Source organism: Talpa europaea (genome assembly GCF_964194135.1).
Source record: "Talpa europaea genome assembly, chromosome: 4".
NCBI lineage: Eukaryota > Metazoa > Chordata > Mammalia > Eulipotyphla > Talpidae > Talpa > Talpa europaea.
In genome coordinates, this window is record NC_140070.1 from 29188440 (window position 1) to 29210191 (window position 21752).

The following is a 21752-nucleotide window of genomic DNA, read 5'->3' on the forward strand; positions in this document are numbered from 1 at the left end:
GGCGATTTTTAAAAATTCCAGATTAAACTTTCTCATATTCATTTGCTTATGTCATCATAAACAATGTAGTTTCTAAACCATATATATAGCCAAATCTAATTTTGTTTAACTATACCTCCCCTTGTAAAAAGGGAAAAAGTCACACATACTATAGCCTTAGGAAAATTTATTAATTCATTTGAAATATATTGAGTAGTTGCTGTTCCAAAGAACTCTGCTAAGCACTGTGTGACCACAAAGACCATAAAAGTTCCTGGTAAGATATTTTAAACATCTCCTCTGCAAGAATCATGTATACATGATTCATGTATTCTTGCAGAGGAGATGTTTAAAATATCTTACCAGGAACTTTTATTTTTTTTTAAAGATTTATTTATTATTTATGCATACAAGAGCTGGGGTACAGGCCAGAGATGCGGCGGGTGAGAGGATTCACCAGAGACAGAGTGGGAAACAGAACAAGCAGACTGACTGAAATACACTGCTAAGGGGAGCAGTGTGCGAGACAGGAGAGGTCTGCTGTGCCATACGGGTTTCTCTCTGGCCGGCCGGGGATCGAACTTGTGCTGCAGAGGCTGCAGATTGCTTCATAGTGCAGTGCTTAACCCCTTGTGCCACCAGGGAGGCCCAGGAACTTTTATTTTTTAAAGTAGCAGTATATTGTATTCCCTTCTATGTTTTATTTAAAGGCACTAAAAAAAATAGTTGATTGGTAGTCAAGACACTTGAGTTCTATTAGCAATTCTAACACTGTGTTATTTTTGACAAGTTATCCAAGCTCTTGACCTTGGTTTCCTCATCTGTAAAGAGAAGTTATTAGACTGGGTAAGAGCTCAGCTTTCTCATCTCTAACATCCTGAAAAATAGAGGAAATAACATGTTGTCAGTGGTTTCCTATCAACATGGAAAAATAAAAATATATATTTATTTAGTATAGTTGTATGCATTTCTGTAGCCTCTTATCTGTACATGTAGATACCCACACATATATAGATACACATGCATACAAGTGACTTTTGCTTTGAGAAAACTCACAAAATGGATATCCTGTATGAGATTCTTGAAGTACTGAAAGAACCTTAAAAACTATCATGAAAGGAAGAATTATTATTTTTTAAAGATTTATTTATGCATACAAAAACTGTGGTGTAGTCCAGAAATGTGGGGAGTAAGAGGATTCACTGAAGACAGATTGGGGAGCAGAACAGGTGGATCTACTGAGATACACTGCTGAGGGGAGCAGTGGGTGAGACTGGAGAGGTCTGCTTCGCCATATGGGTCAGCACCATTTCCCTGGTCAGGGAGCAAACTCATGCTGCAGTGGCTGGTGATAGCTTGGATAGCGCTGAAAGTTTAACCCTTGTGCCACCAGGGAGACCCCAAAAGTAAGAATTATTGACCCTTAAGGAGTTATCTCTTGCACTTGTAATTTTGGAAGATTTGATTTTGCTTCAGATTTGTCAAAGTACTAATGAACCACTGAAGAAGATTTTCTCAAATGGGATCATTTAGGCTCATGTGTAGATACAGAATGCAATTGTTATTATTTAAAAGTGTTTAATGGACAACCAAGCTCTGAATAAAGGACTATTCAAATGGAATCTTATTTATTCCTCATAGCAGACCTATGAGGGAGGTTATTATTATTAATCAACAGATGAGAAAACTCAGACTCAAAATGTTAATTCATCCAAAACCAACCATTCAAGTGGCTGAGCCAGTTTTCCCACCCATGTCTGTCCAACTCCAAAGTCCATGCTCCTTTCACCCTATTGTGTAGATCTATCTCACTGGACTTAGTTAATATCGATATTCCTCTTACTACAATAGCCATATCTTATCTGAATGTTCTCAGATCCTGATGTGATCAAATAGCACTAAATGAATGGAGGTGATTTTCCAAATAAAGTTTAAAATCTAGTCTTTTTTTTTTAAAGATTTATTTTTATTTATTTATACAAGCACTGGATACAGTCAGAAGCGCGGGAGGGTGAGAGAATTCACCAGAGCCAGAGTGGGGAGCAGAACAGGCAGACTGAAGTACACTGCTGAGGGGAGCAGCGGGCGGCAGGAGAGGTCTGCGCGCCATGTGGGACCCTCCTCTGGTGGCCCGGGAGCAGCCGGGGATTGAACTGGCACTGCAGAGGCTGCGGGCAGCTTCGCAACCCAGCGCTCAACCTCTGTGCCACCGGGGAGGCCCTAAAATCTAGTCTTAATTAAAATCTAAACTTATTTTTTAAAACATGTATATACATGTACATCGAACTGGCATTAGCAGAATGTGTCATTATTTGTGGTATAAATTTTATATATTCTATTCTTTCCCATGTATTTTTCTAAAATGAGGTAAAGAAGTGCTTCTTCCTATTACCCCACTCCATTTGAGCCAAAATTTCTTTCTGAGTTGCAATCACTCTCAGATGAATCCAAAGTACTTCTATTTTTCTCTAAGTTTCTTTTGAATGATACTTTATTTGTAATAATTATTATTGCTGATCACCTAATACATCAGGCTTGCAAAGCCTTTTACAATTATTGTCTAATAAATTCTTCCAACAGTTTCCAGACCAACATTTTACATAAAAGCAAAATGAGATGTACAAATGTTAAGTTACATGACCAGAGTGACAGTACTTTCTGTCGACACAGTTGGAGAGATGAATAAGTATTGGATTATTAGGACAGAAACTGTTCCTTGAATGATAACATTTAATAGTTGCACTGCTCCTATAGTTGCAAAAAGCCCACTTCACTTTGCAAGTGAATCACATCATTTGAGGTGCCTTAAGAAAAAATCTAGAATTCCTAATTTAATACACAGAATTGATTCACTATATTTTCCAGCAACCTTTCAAGTGTTTGCCCTTGAATTAATTGATAAGACTGCTTTAGCTCTTCATTCTTATCCTTAATTTTATCAGTGATTTCAAATGAGAGACATGAAATGATTTCATGTACAATAGACTTCCATCTCACCATTTTGTCTTGCCCCTTTAACTTCGTGTGTTAACTTAAGGCTTGATGCTAAATAAGAAGTGTGAGAGAGAAAGTGCAGCTCTCCCTATAAACAGATATCCTCTTGTAATTGACTTTTAGCCTGATCCACCTGACCAAAGGTCCCTGTTATTAAATCAATAGTTTCTGACTCATTTTACTATTCAGTCTTGCCAAGAGGAGCTTCTGTCTCTTTTTAACCTTTTTGATGACTAAGCTGTGTCTTTGGTTTGGATGAAAAATTATACAATTAAGAGAAGATAGTAAATCTTTGCTGTATGGATAATAAATAAGACCCTGGTATTTTATCTTTGATTTCATGATGCTCTGAATTTGGTGTTAATAAGAAGACTCTCCAGCATCATATTTTAAATGAAATGCCAACTTTATTTAAAATTTTACATTAGGTCATATGGTAATTTTACAATAATCTTGATAGCTGTAAAGGAAATGAGACGCCAGCAGAATTTATTTAAGAAGCTGTGTCATGGGCCTCCCTGGTGGCACAAGGGTTTAAGCATCAGCACTATGAACCAATCTGCAGCTACTGCAGTATGAGTTCGATCCCTGGCCAGGGAGGTGACCCACATGGTGAAGCAGACCTCTCTTGTCTTGCCTACTGCTCCCCTCAGCAGTGTATTTCAGTAGATCTGCCTGTTCTGTCCCCTACTCTGTCTCTGGTGAATCCTCTCAATCCCCACTCCCCCTCCCCCACCTCTGGCCTACACTGCAGTTCCTTTATGCATAAATAAATAAAAAAAAAAGAAGTAGCTGTGTCATCCAGTACATTGAGAAACAGGAAAATAAAACTCATAACAGAAGCACTAGAATGCTTTATTAGATGAAATCTGAACAATAATCTTTAGAATGATTTATTGGTAATTTTATAGGTGGGATATTTATCAATTTATCAAAGCATAATTCAGAAATTTCAGAAGGCAGGTAATTGATTACTTGACAGATATTGGCAGTCCCTCTTGCAATTGATTTTTCTCTGTACTTTCTCTTAAGAATGTTTTCTTGGGCCTCCCCTGGTGGCGCAGTGGTTGAGCGCTGGGTTGCGAGGCTGCCCGCAGCCTCTGCAGTGCCAGTTCGATCCCCAGCCACCTGCGAGGGTCCCACCAAAAAAAAAAAAAAAAGTTTTCTTAAAATTAATTATGAAAAAAATTAATTAGCATGATTTTTGTTTAAATAGTTCTATTTAATCTTTTGAATTAAATCATCTCTTTGAAAATATTAATGTAAGGTCTCATTTCTTGGGAAATCCAGAATAACTGAAAATAAATTTATATACTTGAGGTACTGAATCCATATATCTAAAACATAAACATAAAGTCACATTTCTGTTTGCTAGCTCTAGTGTGCTATAGGTTAGCTGTTATAGAATTAACTGGGAAAAATTAAAACAATAAAATAATATTTCTGCTGCCGGAGCAGTTAATTGACTCATTTCTTGGAAGAAGCAGTGAGGCTGTCCAAATGTGGTTGTCACTGGACAGGGGACCCAGCATGACTGTCTAAATCCCGGCTCTCTTAGTGATGAGTCACTCATGTCTGCATATTGGGTCTTCTTCGTCCATAGAGTGCTATAATGATATTTTTAAACTTGGAAGGTTAAGGAAAATATGTTCAAGGTTACAAATCTTTAGTATTATTAAATTATAATGTACAGAGTAGATAGATACTTTAAAACTGCTCACTCATTACTGTCACGTTTCAATAGATTTTCCAGGATTGGGAAACTGACTTTGCTAAATATAGAGCCCAGTTGCTGGCATTCGGAGGGAAACTGTTATGTTAGACTCAGGGAGCAATAGTAGATTAGTCTCTGGTGTAGTGTGGATATAGAAGTACATACTCTCTTTGACTTTATTCATTTGGGCATCTTTCAAACTGGTCCTCTATATATTTCATAATTTTAATTTGGATAGTTTATTTTAATATTACTTTTTATCCCATTCAGTCCTTAAGGGCAGAGAGATATTTGCTTGAACCCAGTCTCAGAAATATAAATGGTTCCACTGTATCTTAGTTTAACTATGACTTTTTTTTTTAACTCACTAGCACTCCGATTATTGTGTTACTGATTGTTAGGAGCTCTGGTGTTGTTGTTTTTTTTTTTCCCCCTTCTTATATTTTTATTCACTTTTGTACAGTATTTGATTTCTCCCTTCAGGTATCGTCCCCATAACTCTCCCATCATCACAGCACCCGTGAACCATCACCATGTTCCCTCCCCTGTTTTTCCCTTCTCTTATGCCCTCCCCGCTCTATGCCTCAGATCTGTGGGTTGGCCTGCAAGTTTTGTCTCTTTCCTCACCTTTTTTTTAAAAAAAAATATTTATTTATTTATGCATACAAGAACTGGGGTACAGGCCAGATGGGTGGGGGGGTGGTGAGAGGATTCACCAGAGACAGAGTGGGGAGCAGAACAGGCAGAGTGACTGAAATACACTACTGAGGGGAGCAGCGGGCAAGGCAGGAGAGTTCTGTTGCGCCATGTGGGTTGCTCCCTGGGCTGCAGGCCCTTTCCTGACCAGGGAGGCCCTTTCCTGACCTTTTGTTTGGTTTCCGTATATTCCACCTATAAATGAAATCATCTGATATTTTTCTTTTTCCTTCTTACTTAATTTGTTTAGCATGATCCCTTCTAGCTCCATCCATGTTGCTGCAAATGGCATGAGTATATCTTTCTTGATCACTGAGTAGTGTTCCATTGTATGTATACCACATCCTTTTGATCCAGTCATCTGTTTGGGGCATTTAAGTTGTTTCCATGCTTTAGGTATTGTAACTAGTGTTTCAATAAACACAGGAATGCAGGAGTCCTTTCAAATTAGTGTTTTTGTGTCCTTTGGGTAGCAGTGGAATCACTGGGTTTTATGGTAGATCCATTTTTAGCAGTATGAGGGCCCTTCACACAGCTTTCCATAGTGGTTGAACCAGCTTGCATTCCCACCAGCAGTGTAGCAGGTTCCTTTTTCTCTACATCCTTGCCAGTGTTTGTTGTGGCCATTTTTTAAAAAGATTTATTTATACAAGAACTGGGGTACAGGCCAGAGGCATGGGAGGGTGAGAGAATCACCAGAGACAGAGTGGGGAGCAGAACAGGCAGACTGACCTAATACATTGCTGAGGGGAGCAGCGGACGAGGCAGGAGAGGTCTGCCACACCATGTGGGTTTCTCCCCAGCAGCCGGGAGTAGAACCGGCACTGGAAAGGCTGTGGACAGCTCGACAGTGCTGTGCTCAACCCACTGTGCCACCAGGGAGGCCCTATTGTGGCCATTTTTTTAAATGTGAGCTTGAGTTTTGAGTGACCTGGCTATGTAGATTTTACTATCTTCCCAATAGACAGTCCTGGGGATGATTTTTCACTTCTACGCAACAGTTTCAGAAATGCACTCATTAATAGTCTTAATAATCTCCAAGTAGAACAAACACAGAGCCTCAAAATCTTGAATATGAAATTATATGTTCATTAAAGTTGCTTCCAGGTCCAAAAACGTGTGATTCTATCATTTAAAGGGGAGAAAATCTCTCCAGCAGTTTCTACTTATCCTTTCCGTTGGTTGGTACACATGACTGATGAGCTGCTGCGCTGCTATTTTTTCATTGTTCCAGAGGATGTGTATGTGCTGGGGACAGACCTGGCACATGAAGGCTGCCCACAAAGACACAGGAGGGCCAAGGGACAGAAGTTTATTGCTAGGTGGGAGAAAGCCACAAGGCCCTGCAAGGGTGAGGCATTAAAGCACATGGGAGACTAGCACAGGTAGGAAAACTCATTCTGATATTGTGTATTCTTCTAAAATAAAATGTTTATGGTATTATTTTAGCTTTTGACTCTCAAAAAACCTTTTAATCTATTGCCTCTGCCAGGAATTATTTTTTTTTCAAAGATTCCTTATGCATACAAGAACTGGGGTACAGGTCAGAGGTGTGGGTTAGGGGTAGAAGATTCACCAGAGAAAGAGTGGGAAACTAAACAGGCAGGCGGATTGACTGAAATACACTAATGAGGGGAGCAGCGGGTGAGACAGCAGAGTTCTGCTGCTCCATGTGGGCTGTTCCTTGGCTGGGGATTGAACTCCTGCTGCAGTGGTTGTGGATAGCTTCCTAGTGGTGAGACTTAACCTCTTGTGCCATTAGGGAGCCCCCCACGGGAATTTTTAAAATCTATTTTGAAACTCAAAATCTGGGTGAAAATGGACTCTTTTGTTCTCTGTTGTTTATTGTGATCTTTCTTCCCCCAAGGGCATAGAAGCAGCTACCTTCTGCTGCCTAAAGTTGAGGACAGGGCCTCCCTGCACAAGGAGTCAAGCACAGCACTGTGAAGCTATCCCCAGCCTCTCCCCTCAGCAGTGTATTTCAGTCAGTCTGCCTGTTCTGTTCCCTACTCTGTCTCTGGTGAATCCTCTCACCCCTTGTACCTCTGGCCTGTACCCCATTTCTTGTATGCATAAATAAATAAATCTTTAAAAAAAATAAAGTTGAGGACAGGGACACAGTGCAACAGCTAAATATGCAAAAATGAAAAATACTTGGTAAATATAAAAATATCAATTAGTTACCTTTTGCATTTCTACATTCTAGCAAAGCTCAGGGGGATCTAATTTTATTTGATCATTTAGTAATTTGTTATATGTTTATTGCCTACAGATTGATTATATGTATTTTAGTGTGAATGCTTTCAGATTTTCACAATAAAATCTATCTTTCACAATGATAGATTATTCACTGTTAAGGGAACTGAAGGTATTATCAACGAATGGCATATCAATAAAATTTATTAAAAAAAGGAGTTGAATGTATCATAGAAACTGCAGTTGTGGTGAAGCGAGATGGTTAAAGGCTGTTAAAATCCAGATGTCCATATCATTATAGCTCAAAAAGTTTTGTTAGCTGTGGAGAAGTCCTTATTATCCATCCATCAACCACAGATCCTGCATTGCTAGAAAGCCTGTAACTCCTGCATATGGAACACACAGGGTCAGTCTTGGCTTCTAGCCAAGACAGTGTATACATTGTAGTCACTGGGGATTAGTGGAAGGCCAGAAGGTCAAGTCTTGCACTTGGATGGGCATGGCTGGTATCTCTTTTCCTTATACTTTTCTTAGTCACCAGACCTAACTGGGTTTTATTACTCAACTAATTGTGTTAAGATGATGTGAACTTCCAGGAATAGGAAATTATAGTTTTCATTTCTGAATATTCCTTTGGCCAAAGGTTAGCATATAGTAGATGTGCAATTAAAGTTTCTGGTGTAAAAACAAAATGAATGCACAAATCCAGCAAACTCTGCCCTCTGATTCTCACTGTAGACTATTTCTTACCCCTTACTTACCTATGTCTTCTAGACACAGGTCAAACATCCTCCTGTAGGCTCCTTGGATCTAACCAACTTCTCTTCTTCTTTATAAAAGCTAATCCTTTAAAAATATGGTTTGAGTGCTGCTCAGTTAATTAAGTGAGGATAGGAAGATATTCTTAGTATAACATAATAAACTAGTATAAAGACATTTTAATACCCATTACCATATATAGCAATCTCCTCTATTGCACAGTGGTATGGGAATAGCCTTCTAAGACTTTTCTCATGCATTTTTAGATATGATTATACATTTTCTGAAAGATATGTGTGTGTATTTATACTTAACATAAACATTTTTATGCTATTGTATACTGTTCAGCTTCTTTAATTTTTTTCACTTAATAACTTGATATCTTTCTATATCACTGTGTACATATCTCCTCATTCTTCTTTTAGCTGCTAAAAAGTATTTCATAGCACAGAAGCACCTAAATACATTTAAAATATATTTAGCCTCCTCTCTATGAAAAATTCTTGATCATTTGCCATACAGTGTTTCCTTTACTTATGAACCAAATGTATGTGCTAAAGGACAGACTGGCACATCAGGACTTAGATTGTTTCAGATGAAGGGGGATGATTTTTGTAAGTCATGTGACTACAGGTAGACAATATGGTGTCCTTTAAACATCTCTTTGGCATTCTATACTGCATAACAGTATGGAAAGTATCCTTCCAAGTCCTTTCCTTCCAAGCCCATTGCCTTGCATTTGCATTATGTCTTAAGTATTTTTGCATGCCTCTACTTCCTAATACCTTTGCCATGAATAGAGGAAGTTGCCTTCCATACTCCAAATGAGAAAGGAAATGTTGCTACTTGACGTCATTACTGGCTATTCTCTTACTCAAAATGGGGAACATAGGTCACATAAAGATAATCTGTTACCAGGTCATAACCAAGGTGACAGACCTCGAGATTTGTATTTACTCTATGGATACAGTTCAAGAGTTAATTAGGAAAACCTTACTATCAAAGTAGTGAGAAATCAGCTGGAGTACTCTCTGAACACTTGATGTTATTTTGAAAAGAAACAAACTAACTTTCCTAAAAGGCTTTTCTCACTGATATCTTGGAGTTCAGACCCCTTTCACTCACTCACTTAATCAATACATTAAAAAATTAATGTATTACTGGAGATTTGACAGGAGGATGGACATATTCTCTAGCTACTGGCTCAAAATTCCTGAAATAATACATTTAAAAATTTAATAAACATATTGCCAGAATACCCTCCAATAAAACATTGCGTCAGTTTGCACTCCTACTAATAGTGAGTGTGTCTAATATATTATCAGTATTTTGGTGAAAATCTATTATCTTACCTTTTTTCCCTTTATTGAAGTAACATTAGTTTACAACATTGTATATGATTTCTGGGAATAAGTTTGCACCTTTTCATATGAGTATCATACTATTTTAATACTCATTTTGTTAGGGGGAAAGGATGTCCTAAGCTAATCCCATACAGGCTTTGTGGACTCCACCCCCACTCCAGACTAAAGCCATCAGGACATTGGGAAAGACAAATCCCATCACCACCAAAGGGAGGGTGGCTGGGACCTGAGGGTGGAGTTAAGGAGCCAGGTTGGGTATAAAAACCAAACACGCGGGCCTTGGGCTGGCTCGCTGTCGCTCACCTCCTGGCTACACAGCTCCTGGCTTGCAGCCAGCTCTCAGAGCGCCATTTTGGGATTCCTAATCGGATCGGGTAGGACTCATTTAAAATTTTGTCTCCCACTTTTCTCCCTGAGCTGTACATTTCCTCATTTCCCTTTCCCTTGTAAATAAACCTTTATTAACCTTTCCCGTGTGCCTGCAGTAGAGCATTGATAAGTCCTTTTAAGCGCGCGGGTGAGGACCCACAGTCAGGCACCCGGTTTTGTATCGGGGTTGCTCTACAACAATTTCTCTGGTGATGAGTGAGTCATTTTTTCACATAATATTTGGCCATTTGTATATCCTTTTCTGTGAGCTGTCTGTTCATATCCATTGATCATTTTATAATTGGTTCTATGTGTCTTCTTTATGGACTTGTGTGAGATGATTATATTTAACATATCTGAGTCTCTCATTATATATTGTTTATATTTTCTTTTTTTTTTTTAAGATTTATTTATTTATTTATACAAGCACTGGGTACAGTCAGAAGTGCAGGAGGGTGAGAGAATTCACCAGAGCCAGAGCGGGGAACAGAACAGGCAGACAGATGAAGTACACTGCGGAGGAGAGCAGTGGGCAGCAGGAGAGGTCTGTGTGCCATGTGGGACCCTTGCCCAGTAGCCGGGGATTGAACTGGCGCTGCAGAGGCTGGGGGCAGCTTCGCAACCCAGAGCTCAACCGCTGTTCCACCAGGGAGGCCCTGTTAATATTTTCTTTTAGCTACTTTTGGCCTTTTAATTTTGATTAAGGTGTTGTTTTCATACAAAAATTTTAAATGTTTATGCAGTTAAATATATTATTCAATAGTAATCTGTAAGGTTTGGCAATTTTTTTTTTGCAATTTTAGCATTAGGAACCCATCTATAACCATGATAATTATCTTATTAATATTTTCTTCTAACATTTTATTATATTTTAAATGTATTTTTAGCTAAAATTAAGAGAACATTCTTACTAAAAATTCAAGCAATTTCAAGAAATAAAAAGAACCCTTCACACTTACAAATGCACTATAGATATTAAACAAACAAACAAAACCCCGATCAGCTTTTTGTATGTTTGTCTGCAACTGAACTGGTGAGAAATTAAGGGACTTTTTTCAGAGGTCATGGGGGAAAAAAAGCAAAAATCTGTAGGCTTAGGAAAAGCCCTGGGAGTTGACGTGACCACAGCCTGAGTTTTTTTTTTTTAATTTATTTTATTTTATTTATTTATTCAAACACTGGGGTACAGTTAGAAGCGTGGGAGGGTGAGAGAATTCACCAGAGCCAGAGCAGAGAGCAGAACAGGCAGACTGACAAAGTACACTGCTGGGGGGAGCAGCAGGCGGCAGGAGAGGTCTGCGCACCATGTGGGACCCTCGCCTGGCAGCCGGGGATCGAACTGGTGCTGTAGAGGCCGCGGGCAGCCTCGCAACCCAGCTCTCAACCACTGCACCACCGGGAGGCCCACACAGCCTGTCTTCTTCAAAACAACACTCATTACATCCAGATCCACAAAGACATTTTCAAGACATTTCAAGGAATATGGCTTTGGAGACACTAAAGTCTTCAAATAATGGAATGATCAGATGCAGGATAAAATATAGATATTTTAATATCGTTAAGGAAAAATTTTAAAAGATGACTGGAAGAAAGGAAAACTATAAGCCATTGAAATTGACCTCACAAATTTGAAAAAGAAACTGAACTTATATCTATTAAAAAATGTAATAATTGAATTTAAAGATTCAAGGGAATACTTAAAGACTAGCTTAATAGAATTGAAGAGATTCATGGTAGGAAGAAGGAAATTACAACAAATTCAGAAGGAAACAAAGATAATAAAACTATAAAAGAAATGTTAAGAGATGTGGAGGATGCAGAGGGAGAAACTCCAACAAATATTTAACAGAAGTTCTAGGAATAGATAACAAAGATGAAGGGAGAACTAATACTATTCACAGAGATTATGATCAAGGATTCTTCTCCTCTACTAATGAGAAACACCAAGCCATAGATTCAGAAAATGGAAATAATTGCAAGCAGTAAATAAAAAGAAATCTACAACTAGACACACTACAGTAAAAATTTAAAATACAAACTTTAAGAAGATATGCTTCTCTAGAAGCATTTAGAGAAAAAGTATCTCTATAAAGGAACTATATTTAAACTGATAAATTTTCCCACAGCAACAAAGGAAGTCAAAAGGTAATGAAATGGTATATTTAATATGCTGAAAGAAGACTATACTATCTCATCAGCAAAATAAACTTTCAAACATGAGGTTAAAATAAAGCTGTTTTCTGACTAGGAAAAAAAAATTGGAAGCTTTTATTACAGAAAACTCTTGTCCAAGATTTTCTAGAGAATGCATTTTAGGATGAGAGGTGACAAACATAGAGGAAAGCTTCAGTGTCAGAAGGAATGGTAAGCAAAGAACATGATAAACATGTGGATAAATCTAAGCCAGGAATTAGTGAATAAAACAATAATGTTTGAGGGTTAAATAAATCAAGCTAGATATGCCTATATAAGAATGATTGTATAGGGCCTCCCCTGGTGGCGCAAGCCTTTGAGTGCCGCTCTGTGAAGCTGTCTGCAGCCTCTGCTGCACCGGTTCGATCCTGGCTGGCCAGCGAGGGTCCCACGTGGCGCAGCAGACCGCTCCTGTTGCACCTGCTTCTCCCTTCAGTGGTGTGTTTTGTCAGCCTGCCTGTTCTGCTCCCCGCTTTGTCTCTGGTGAATCCTCTCACCCTCCAGCGCCTCTGACCTGTACCCTGGCTCTTGATTAAATAAATCTTTAAAAAAAAAAAAAGAATGACTGTATAATGAAAGGATGGTAAAAGGGAGTTTTAAAACTCTCTTTGTATTTTCCTAAAAGTGGATAAAGATATCTTCAGACATTAAGTTAAATATGAATGTTAAAATTTCTTAGGTAACAGAATTTGGTTTCTATTGTTACAATATTCTATTGCTAGCAAATTCCCACCAGTTTAGTAGCTTAAAAACATACATTTGTATTTCAGTTTCCATGGGTCAGGAGCCAGGTATGGCTTAGCTGAACTTTCTACTTAGGATGTCACAGGTTGCAGTCAAGGCTCTGCCCTGGGGGATTCTCATCTGGAGCTTAGAATTCTCTTCTAAGCTCATGTAGGTTATTGGCAGAATTCAGTTTCCTGTTGTTGTTTGAAGCCTCAGCTACTAGAGTTTGCTCCTCTTCATAGATGATTCACAATATGACTGCTCTCTTCTAGACCTACAGGATAAATCTTCTGCTTCTAGTTTCCATCTTCAGGAAGGGCTTAGTTCCTTGGAAGTGTTGTACTGATTAGGTCAGTTCCAAGGATAGGCTCCCTTTTGAGTAACTCAGTGTCAACTAACATGGAACCTTAATTATATCTTCAAAATCCATTCATCTTTGTCATACAATTTAATCAAGAGAGACACCCACAATATTCACAGACTCATCCACACTCATGGAAACTGAATTATGAACCATGGGGTAGGAATTTTGGGGGCTCCTTAAGGGTATAAAAATTATAGTGCTGCAATAGACATTGTAGAGCATATCATCTTCTCTATTAAACTTTTTAATTTTCTTATATCCTTGTTCATTTTGTACAGTATTTTCTCTCCTGAAGTGTAGTTCCTGTAAATTAGAGCATATAGTTTTTTTTTAGTTGATGTTTTCATGCTCTTCAGATAAATGCTCATAAGGTAAATCTAGATTACTTTCTGAAGTGTTTGCACTAGTTCACATTCCCATCAATAGTGTATTAGGGTTCTTCTTTCTCCCCATCCTCTCCAGAACTTATTGTTTGTGCCATTCTCAGGGGTATGAGATGATATCTCATGGTAGTTCTGACTTTCATCTCCCTTGTAAAAACTGTTAAGCATCTGTCCATATCGCTATTGGCCTTCTGGATACCCTCTTTGGTGAACTGTATCTTCAGCTCTGCTGCTCATTTATTAATTGGGTTATTATTTTGTTGTTGAATAAGTTTTTTTTAAATATTTTGGATATTAATCCAATGTTGATTTTGTATTTTGTGAGTATTTTCTCCTACTAGGCAGGATGTCTTTTTAATCTGCTTATATTTTCTTTCACTGTGTAAAAGCTTTTTAGCTTGAAGTAATCTCAATTGTTTATTTTTGCTTCTATTTCCTTTGCCATAGGGGACAAGTCTCCAAAGACATCTTTATCATTATGAAATATATTATCAACATTTTTCCATATATTTTATTGTTACAGGTCTTATATCTAAGTGTTTCGTGCATTTTTAATTTAATTTTCAGAATCAGTGATCCAACTTCATTCCTTTACATTTGACTGCTCAGTTTTTCCAGCACCATTTGTGAAATAGACTCTCCTTTCCTCATTGTATGGTTGTGGCTACTTTATCCTAAATTAAATATTGATACATATGTGAATTTATTTCTGGGCTTTTGATTCTGTTCCATTTATCCATGTGTCTATTCTTATCCCAAAACTGTATTAATTACTGTTGCTTTATAGTATAGCCTAAGGCCAGGTATTGTTGATGCTGCTATTTATTATCTAATCTCTTAGGATTGTTTTGGCTATTTGAGACTTTTATAATTTCATATAAATTTGAATATTTTGTTTTATTTCCTTAAAGAGTATAATTTGTATGTTTGTATTGGTATATTTGGTATATTTATAATTTGGTTGTAAACATGGAATAGGCAAGCTCTGCATCTTCAGCCTCCTGTCATCTTGCTGGACTGCCCTTTAAAAGATTTTTAAAGAAGTTCGGGCCTCCCTGGTGGCGCAAGGGGTTAAGACGCAACCTATGAAGCTATCCGCAGCTACTGCAGCACAAGTTCGATTCCCGGCTGGCCAGGGAACAACCCACATGGCGCAGCAGACCTCTCTTGTCTCTCCCGCTGCTCCCTTCAGCAATGTATTTCAATCTGTCTGTTCTGTTCCCCAATCTGTCTCTGGTGAATCTTCTCACCCCCCACCCATCTGGCCTGTACCCCATTTCTTGTATGCATAAATAAAATAAATCTTTAAGAAAATAATAAATAAGTAAAAGAAGTTCAACCCTTAGTTACTTCACAAAGGGTGAATTCTCAGTTATTCTGAAAAAAGCAGCAAGACAGTGTTCACAGTGTATATACAGTAAATGTTGAATAAATAATCACAGATTTATCATGAGCTAGAAGAGATGAGCAGCTGCAAAGAATAGAGACTTATGCAAACCTATGCTTTGAATCATTATTTCACCGAAGTGAAAGAGAACCAATAAAGTTAATGTGGTCAGCTTGCCCAACTAGTTCTTTCAGGTATCCTGGGTGCTGATTGAACATACTCTCAGAGGATATTGAGAGCTTGGTATGCAGCTGGGCCTAAAGACATTGAATCATCTGCCCTTACATAAATCTCCATCTTCACCAAGGCAAAGGTTTGTAACTGCCCTTCCAAATGCCAGGCAGAACCTGCAGACTACCCTTCTGCTGTTGTACTGTCTTCTTGTTCATTTTAATCTTATTTGGGATGGGGAATAAAAATGTTGGGGACCTGGGGAAGAAGTTCAGCATAAATGGTTTATTCTGTCAAGGGGATACTCTAATGATAACCACTAAATCATTTTTCTTCTAGAAAGGATAAAAAATTGCAGGTATTTTATTTTTTTATTTCCAAGGTGCCACCCACCATGTGGCCACCTTTTTTTTTTTTTTTAAGATTTATTTTATTTATACAAGAACCGGGGTACAGGCCAGATGCATGGGAGGGTGAGAGGATTCACCAAAGACAGAGCAGGGAGCAGAACAGGCAGACTGACAAAATACACTGTTGAGGGGAGCAGCGGGCGAGACAGGAGAGGTCTGCTGTGCCATGTGGGATTCTCGCCAGCCGGCTGAGATCGAACTCGCGCTGCAGAGGCTGCAGACAGCTTCACAGTGTGGTGCTCAACCGCCTGCGCCACCAGGGAGGCCCGATTGCAGGTATTTTTAATGCTAGCTAATACACAAATCTTGCAAGAAGAGAGGAAGAAAAATTGCATCAATCATGTGCCAACTTTTGTGGTGCTTTGACATGTTTTTTTGTAATAGAATTATTACAATTCCCATATTTTAAAAAATCACCATTCAATACTTAGTAAGTTCGAGAGGTTAGATTTGAACTCAGATCCAATAGTATGCCTGTGTGGGGAAAAGAAAATCTCTCAACCTTTGCTAATGTGGATGAAGGTACTGGCTCTGTCATGGAGAAAATAGCCCTTGGAAAGTTTCATAGATTGTAATATAACATTCTTCACATCAAAGAATCTAGGTTAGGATCACAAATAACTGCTGTTCATATTTTATGTTTGGGAAGAATGTATTTCTGACAACTGAGGTCTGAAATTTTTACTTGTAACAAAAAATGGAAAATTAAAAATTAAGCCTAGTCTCAGTGGTGGTTACATGCATGTTTTCAATTTGTGGTAATTCACTGAGCAGCACATTTATAATTTTTGCATTTTTCTATATGTATGCTATACTTCAATTTTCCAAGCATTTATTTTTGAAAATACCAATAAAATGTTATTGTAGGAAAACAGGGGCTGTTCCAAGTTTGCATAAGCTAAGCATATCACACAACCTTATTTTTACTTTTTTATCTGTGAAAAATAAAGATAGTAGAATAAGTTACCACTTTCTTCCAAATGATAAGTTTCTATATCTTGGTCAGCACATGGTTGAGTTTCTAATTTAGAACTTTTTGCCTCCCACCTCCATGGTATGAAATTAAAGAAAATGTTTCTTTCGTTCCTTTATTTTAAAACAATTTTTCTGTGACACCACAGAGCCTACCAGGAACTCTTCCACAATCCTACCTTTATTAGCATAATGTTAGAATAATTTACAGAAAACAAATACCTTACCATCTTTCTTGATTGGGAAAATGAAGCCATAAATATTGTAGAATTATAGGAAAGGATGTTGAAACACTTATAAACTTTTTCATGAAAATTAGCATTGCTAAACAAATTATTTTACTGTCTTTCAAAAAAGAGTCATGTTTTCATTTGGATATAATATTCATTCAGAATTTAACCCTTCTTCATCGCTTCTCGGCCTTTTGGCTAAGATCGAGTGCAGAATTTAACCCTTCATTTCCTTGGCTGTTCTGAAAAGAAAGTACAGTTGGTCAAATGGGAAACAGTGAAGTCATATAGGTCTAATCATCCTCATGATAGCCAAAACAATGTATTACCCCAGTGCTGATAGTCAATCTCATAAAGAATGTAGTGCCAAATTTAATATGAAATAAATGTCAAGCTTTTTCTTTTAAAATTTAATTTTCCAAAAATACTGAAGGGGGGAAAAGCTCAAATGAGAGTGGTCAGAATCCCTAAATTCCTCTTTGGAAATACAGGATTACCACGCATATAAGCTATTATTTTTCTATATTACTGTAGACTGCACTCTAATGTGATTAGCTTATTTCATTTATGTTCTTTTTTCCAACATGTTATTTTGAAAAATTTCAAACCTGCAGAAGAGTTAAAAAAAAATACAATGAATATCTGATACTCTTCACCTAAATCCACCAATTATTGACTTTTGCCATATTTCTGCTCTGCATCTCTTTCTGTGTACGTACAAAAGTGTTTTTCAGAACAACTTGAATTAATTTGCTGGTATCACCACTATGTATTTTATTTTATTTAATTTATTTTTTAAAGATTTATTTATTTATGCACACAAGAACTGAGGTACAGGCCAGAGGCGTGGGGGGTGGGAGGATCCACCAGAGACAGAGCGGGGAACAGAACAGGCAGACTGACTGAAATACACTGCTGAGGGGAGCAGCGGGCGAGTCAGGAGAGGTCTGCTGCGCCATGTGGGTTGCTCCCTGGCCAGGGATCAAACTTGTGCTGCAGTGGCTGCGGATAGCTTCATAGGTTGTGTCTTAACACCTTGCACCACCAGGGAGACCCACCACTATGTATTTTAGCATGTAACTCTTTGGAATATGGGCATCCTCCTTCCTAACCACAATGCTATCATCCCACTCAAATTTTTTTTTTTTTTAATGAAAAGGAACTTTAATAAAACTAGGAAACAATACAGGTAAGGCAAAGAATCTAGTTTCTAAATGAAGCACCCAAGGTTACCCGTCCCCTCGTGCGTAAAAGTCCATCCATATGGGATCGGCCCAGAACAAGGCCCCAAAGCCTGCTACAAGTCTAAAGCATCTTCCAGTGGGGACCCACAGAAAAGGGTCACAAACAACCGGACAAGCCCGGAAGGAAAAGAGCAAAATCAACATCAAGATAAAAGCTGCCATTGTCACCTCCCCACGGGTCTCACCCACATCTGTGTCACCCAGTCCACGACCAAAAGACAAGCACAGTTTCTTCACGTGTCTCTAGGCTCCATGCGCCTCCTCCAGGTCTCCTTCTGGCTCCATCCTGCTCCTCCTCAGTCTCTTCTGCAGCTTCTTCTCTTCCTGCTCAGCTCCACCCTCCCTTGGTGGTGATGGGATTTGTCTTTCCCAGAGTCCCGATGGCTTTAGTCTGGAGTGGGGGTGGAGTCCACAAAGCCTGCATGCATCCCACTCAAATTTTAAATAGCACCATTTAATGTATAGCTTATAAGCAAATGTCCCCAATTATCATAATAATTTCTTTAAACTTTTTATTTTATTTTTTTTTAAGATTTATTTATTTATTTATACAAGCACTGGGTACAGAAGCGTGGGAGGGCGAGAGAATTCACCAGACCCAGAGCGGGGAACAGAACAGGCAGACTGACGAAATACACTGCTGAGGGGAGCAGCAGGCGTGGCAGGAGAGGTCTGCGCACCATGTGGGACCCTCGCCGGTGGCCGGAGATCATACCAGCACTGCAGAAGCTGCGGGCAGCTTCGCAGCCCAGCGCTCAACCACTGCGCCACCAGGGCAGGCCCTTCTTTTTATTTTTGCAACAGATCTAATCAAAGACCACACAATGTGTTTAAGAGTCATGTATCTTATAATTTAGAGCATTTTCCCACTTATCCCTTTGTAACGACAAGGGTGTTTTTGAAGAGTCTAGGTCTGTTGCCTGGTAGCATATCCTACAATCTAGATTTGACGGATGATTTTCTCATGAGATCTAAACATGTTATAGAAAAAGACTATGTGCATATATTACACAGACCATGTCTTTATATGTGCATATATTACACAGACCATGTCTTTAATAAATGTTCTTCCCCTGCTGCATCTCAAAGCTCAGTTTAATACTAAACCCTCTCTAGATTATTTCCTTGAGGTCCTCCATCCTGAAATAATCTTCTGGTATCCAGAATACTTCTAACTTTTGTTTGAGGCATTTGCTTTTTTTTTCAATTTTGAATTACTTTTATTTGTTCATATATCTTTTACTTCCTCCCCACTGAAAGTTACTAAGGGCAGATTAAGACATTTTCTATGTCTACTTTCTAAAAGATTTCCTCCAAACTACTATTGATCTTTTTCTAGCTTTGGAAATCATTTAAGAATTTGGAAATTATTTGAGAGTTCTGTATTTGCTTCTGAGTGTCCTTTTTAATATCATCTATTTCTTTTCTTATGGATGCACCATTTTCAAATCCCTATGGAAATATTAATTAGAACTTACTGAAAATTTTCTTCTTTTCCCTGAATTACCTCTCATTAAGTTTTCTTAAATCCTTCTTATTTTTATAGTTGTCTTTCATTCACATGAAAGACATGTCAGATATTAAGCATAGAAACCTTTGAGCACTGAAAAGTTGATTGGAACTCTGTGTACATGAATAAGGTTCGCCAACTGCCAGTTTGACTACAGGGTAATTAAAGGTAGACATTATGAAGTGGGAACTCCCAATTGCCATACATTGAGGTATTTTCTGACATCATTCAATTTCTTTAGAAAAGAACCCTTCAGGTTTTGCTTGAGGAGTAACATCTTGTTGCTTAGTGGTTACATAGCAGAAGCACATGTGTGTGTGTGTTTTTTGTTTCGTATTCAGACTTTCAATTAAGCCTCTGATTCACTCCTTTAGACCCTCATTTCACCCCTTCTCTCTATATCTGGTGCATCAGCACACCAAGCCTCAGCCACATCGTGCTATATCAGTTACCACTCATCTTCCCTCTATTTCCATCTTCCAGAATTTAAAAGTCTCTCATTTTCAGATGAACTCTCCTCTGTCTTGAAAAGGAAAGGACGTGTATTCAATTTGCCATTATAAAAAGGCTGCTTAATTTTAAAAGCCTTTGCATTATAAACACCCCCCTTCTCCTGCTCCTGTACATTTCATCTGGGGATGATGTGTAGATGATTAGTAAAGGAGTGAATATATGATTATGGGAGTAAATGTTCACATAACCTTGGGTGGTTTAACATTTCCTATTGAGTAATCTGGATAAGGGGAAGGTAGTGACACTTGCTTAGGAACATGTGAGATAAACTCTTGTGACTTCAGCGGTCTGGTTACTCATTTACAACTGGGATAGAATAAATGGTCAAATAAGTAGAGAAGTTTTACAAATCACTTGTAAAATTTACTTTTTATTCTGCTATCTAACCATGTTCTTATGCCTGTCTGAGCCTTTGATGACCTCTAGACTTCCATCTGGAAGGAACAAGCTGGAGCATCGCCCAGATAAGCCACTCCTGTCCTTTTCACTCACAAGGAATTTCCCCCTTGAGCTACTTAGACATAGCCTAGTTACTCAAACCACAGACTCCTCAGGATTGGCTGGACTGCACATAAAACACTGCCCACAATTAAGTTGATAAGCCACAACATAAATACACGCAAGCTCCTAATCTAACAATGTAATATAAAGCATTAGCTCTCTTCTTTCCGCCTAACAATTTCATGCAAGATCTACAGAAGAACATTGCTTCAGCCAAAAAAAAAAAGTCTTTAAATAAAAAAACAAAAACCTGAAAATGGGTCTATTGAGTTCTAAAAATACCAAAGTCCAGGAAGCCCGAATTCTTCTGCTGGGACTTGACTCTGCAGGGAAGTCTACTCTCCTTTATAAATTAAAACTTGCTAAAGATATTGTGACCATACCAACAATTGGTTTCAACGTGGAGATGATTGAACTGGAAAAGAGTCTTCTACTCACGATCTGGGATGTTGGAGGACAGGAGAAAATGAGAACTGTCTGGGATTATTACTGTGAGAACACTGACGGGCTGCTGTATGTTGTGGACAGTACAGATAAGCAGCGACTAGAAGATTCCAGGAGAGAGTTTGAGCACATTTTGAAGAATGAACACATTAAACATATACCTGTTGTCCTATTAGCCAACAAACAAGATATGCCTGGCGCTCTGACTGCCGAGGACATCACCAGAATGTTTAAAGTAAAGAAGCTCTGCAGTGACCGGAACTGGTATGTACAGCCCTGCTGTGCCATCACTGGGGAGGGACTGACTGAAGGGCTCAGGAAATTAACTGGATTTGTGAAAAGCTATGTGAAGTCAAGAGTAGACACTTTCGCATTCTTCAAGCAGAATGAGGTTCAAGCCATGAAGGACACATTCATGAAGTTGAAAGGGTAATTTTTTATCCCATGTCAAGTGAGAAAAGAAAATTGCTGAGCTGCTTTGCCTTAGATGTTATTTTAACTAAAATTAATTAAATAACTCAGAATAATTTCCAGAAGATATTATTTTTGGCCAAGTACTTTAGCAAACAATGTGGTAATGATGATTAAGAATGAAAAATTTACAATTTTGTGCAAATTTCATGATTTAAAATA

At 38.3% G+C, this 21752-nt stretch overlaps 1 protein-coding gene across 1 annotated transcript; it reads left to right on the forward strand.

The window, feature by feature from the left end:
* Positions 1-20931: 20931 nt before the first annotated feature.
* ARL14 (ARF like GTPase 14) lies at positions 20932-21552 on the forward strand (the record flags this gene model as incomplete). The annotated part of the gene is made up of 1 exon (XM_084232585.1): positions 20932-21552. The coding sequence occupies one exon, from the start codon at positions 20932-20934 to the stop codon at positions 21550-21552; it is 621 nt and encodes a 206-aa protein (XP_084088711.1).
* Between the last annotated feature and the right edge of the window lie 200 nt (positions 21553-21752).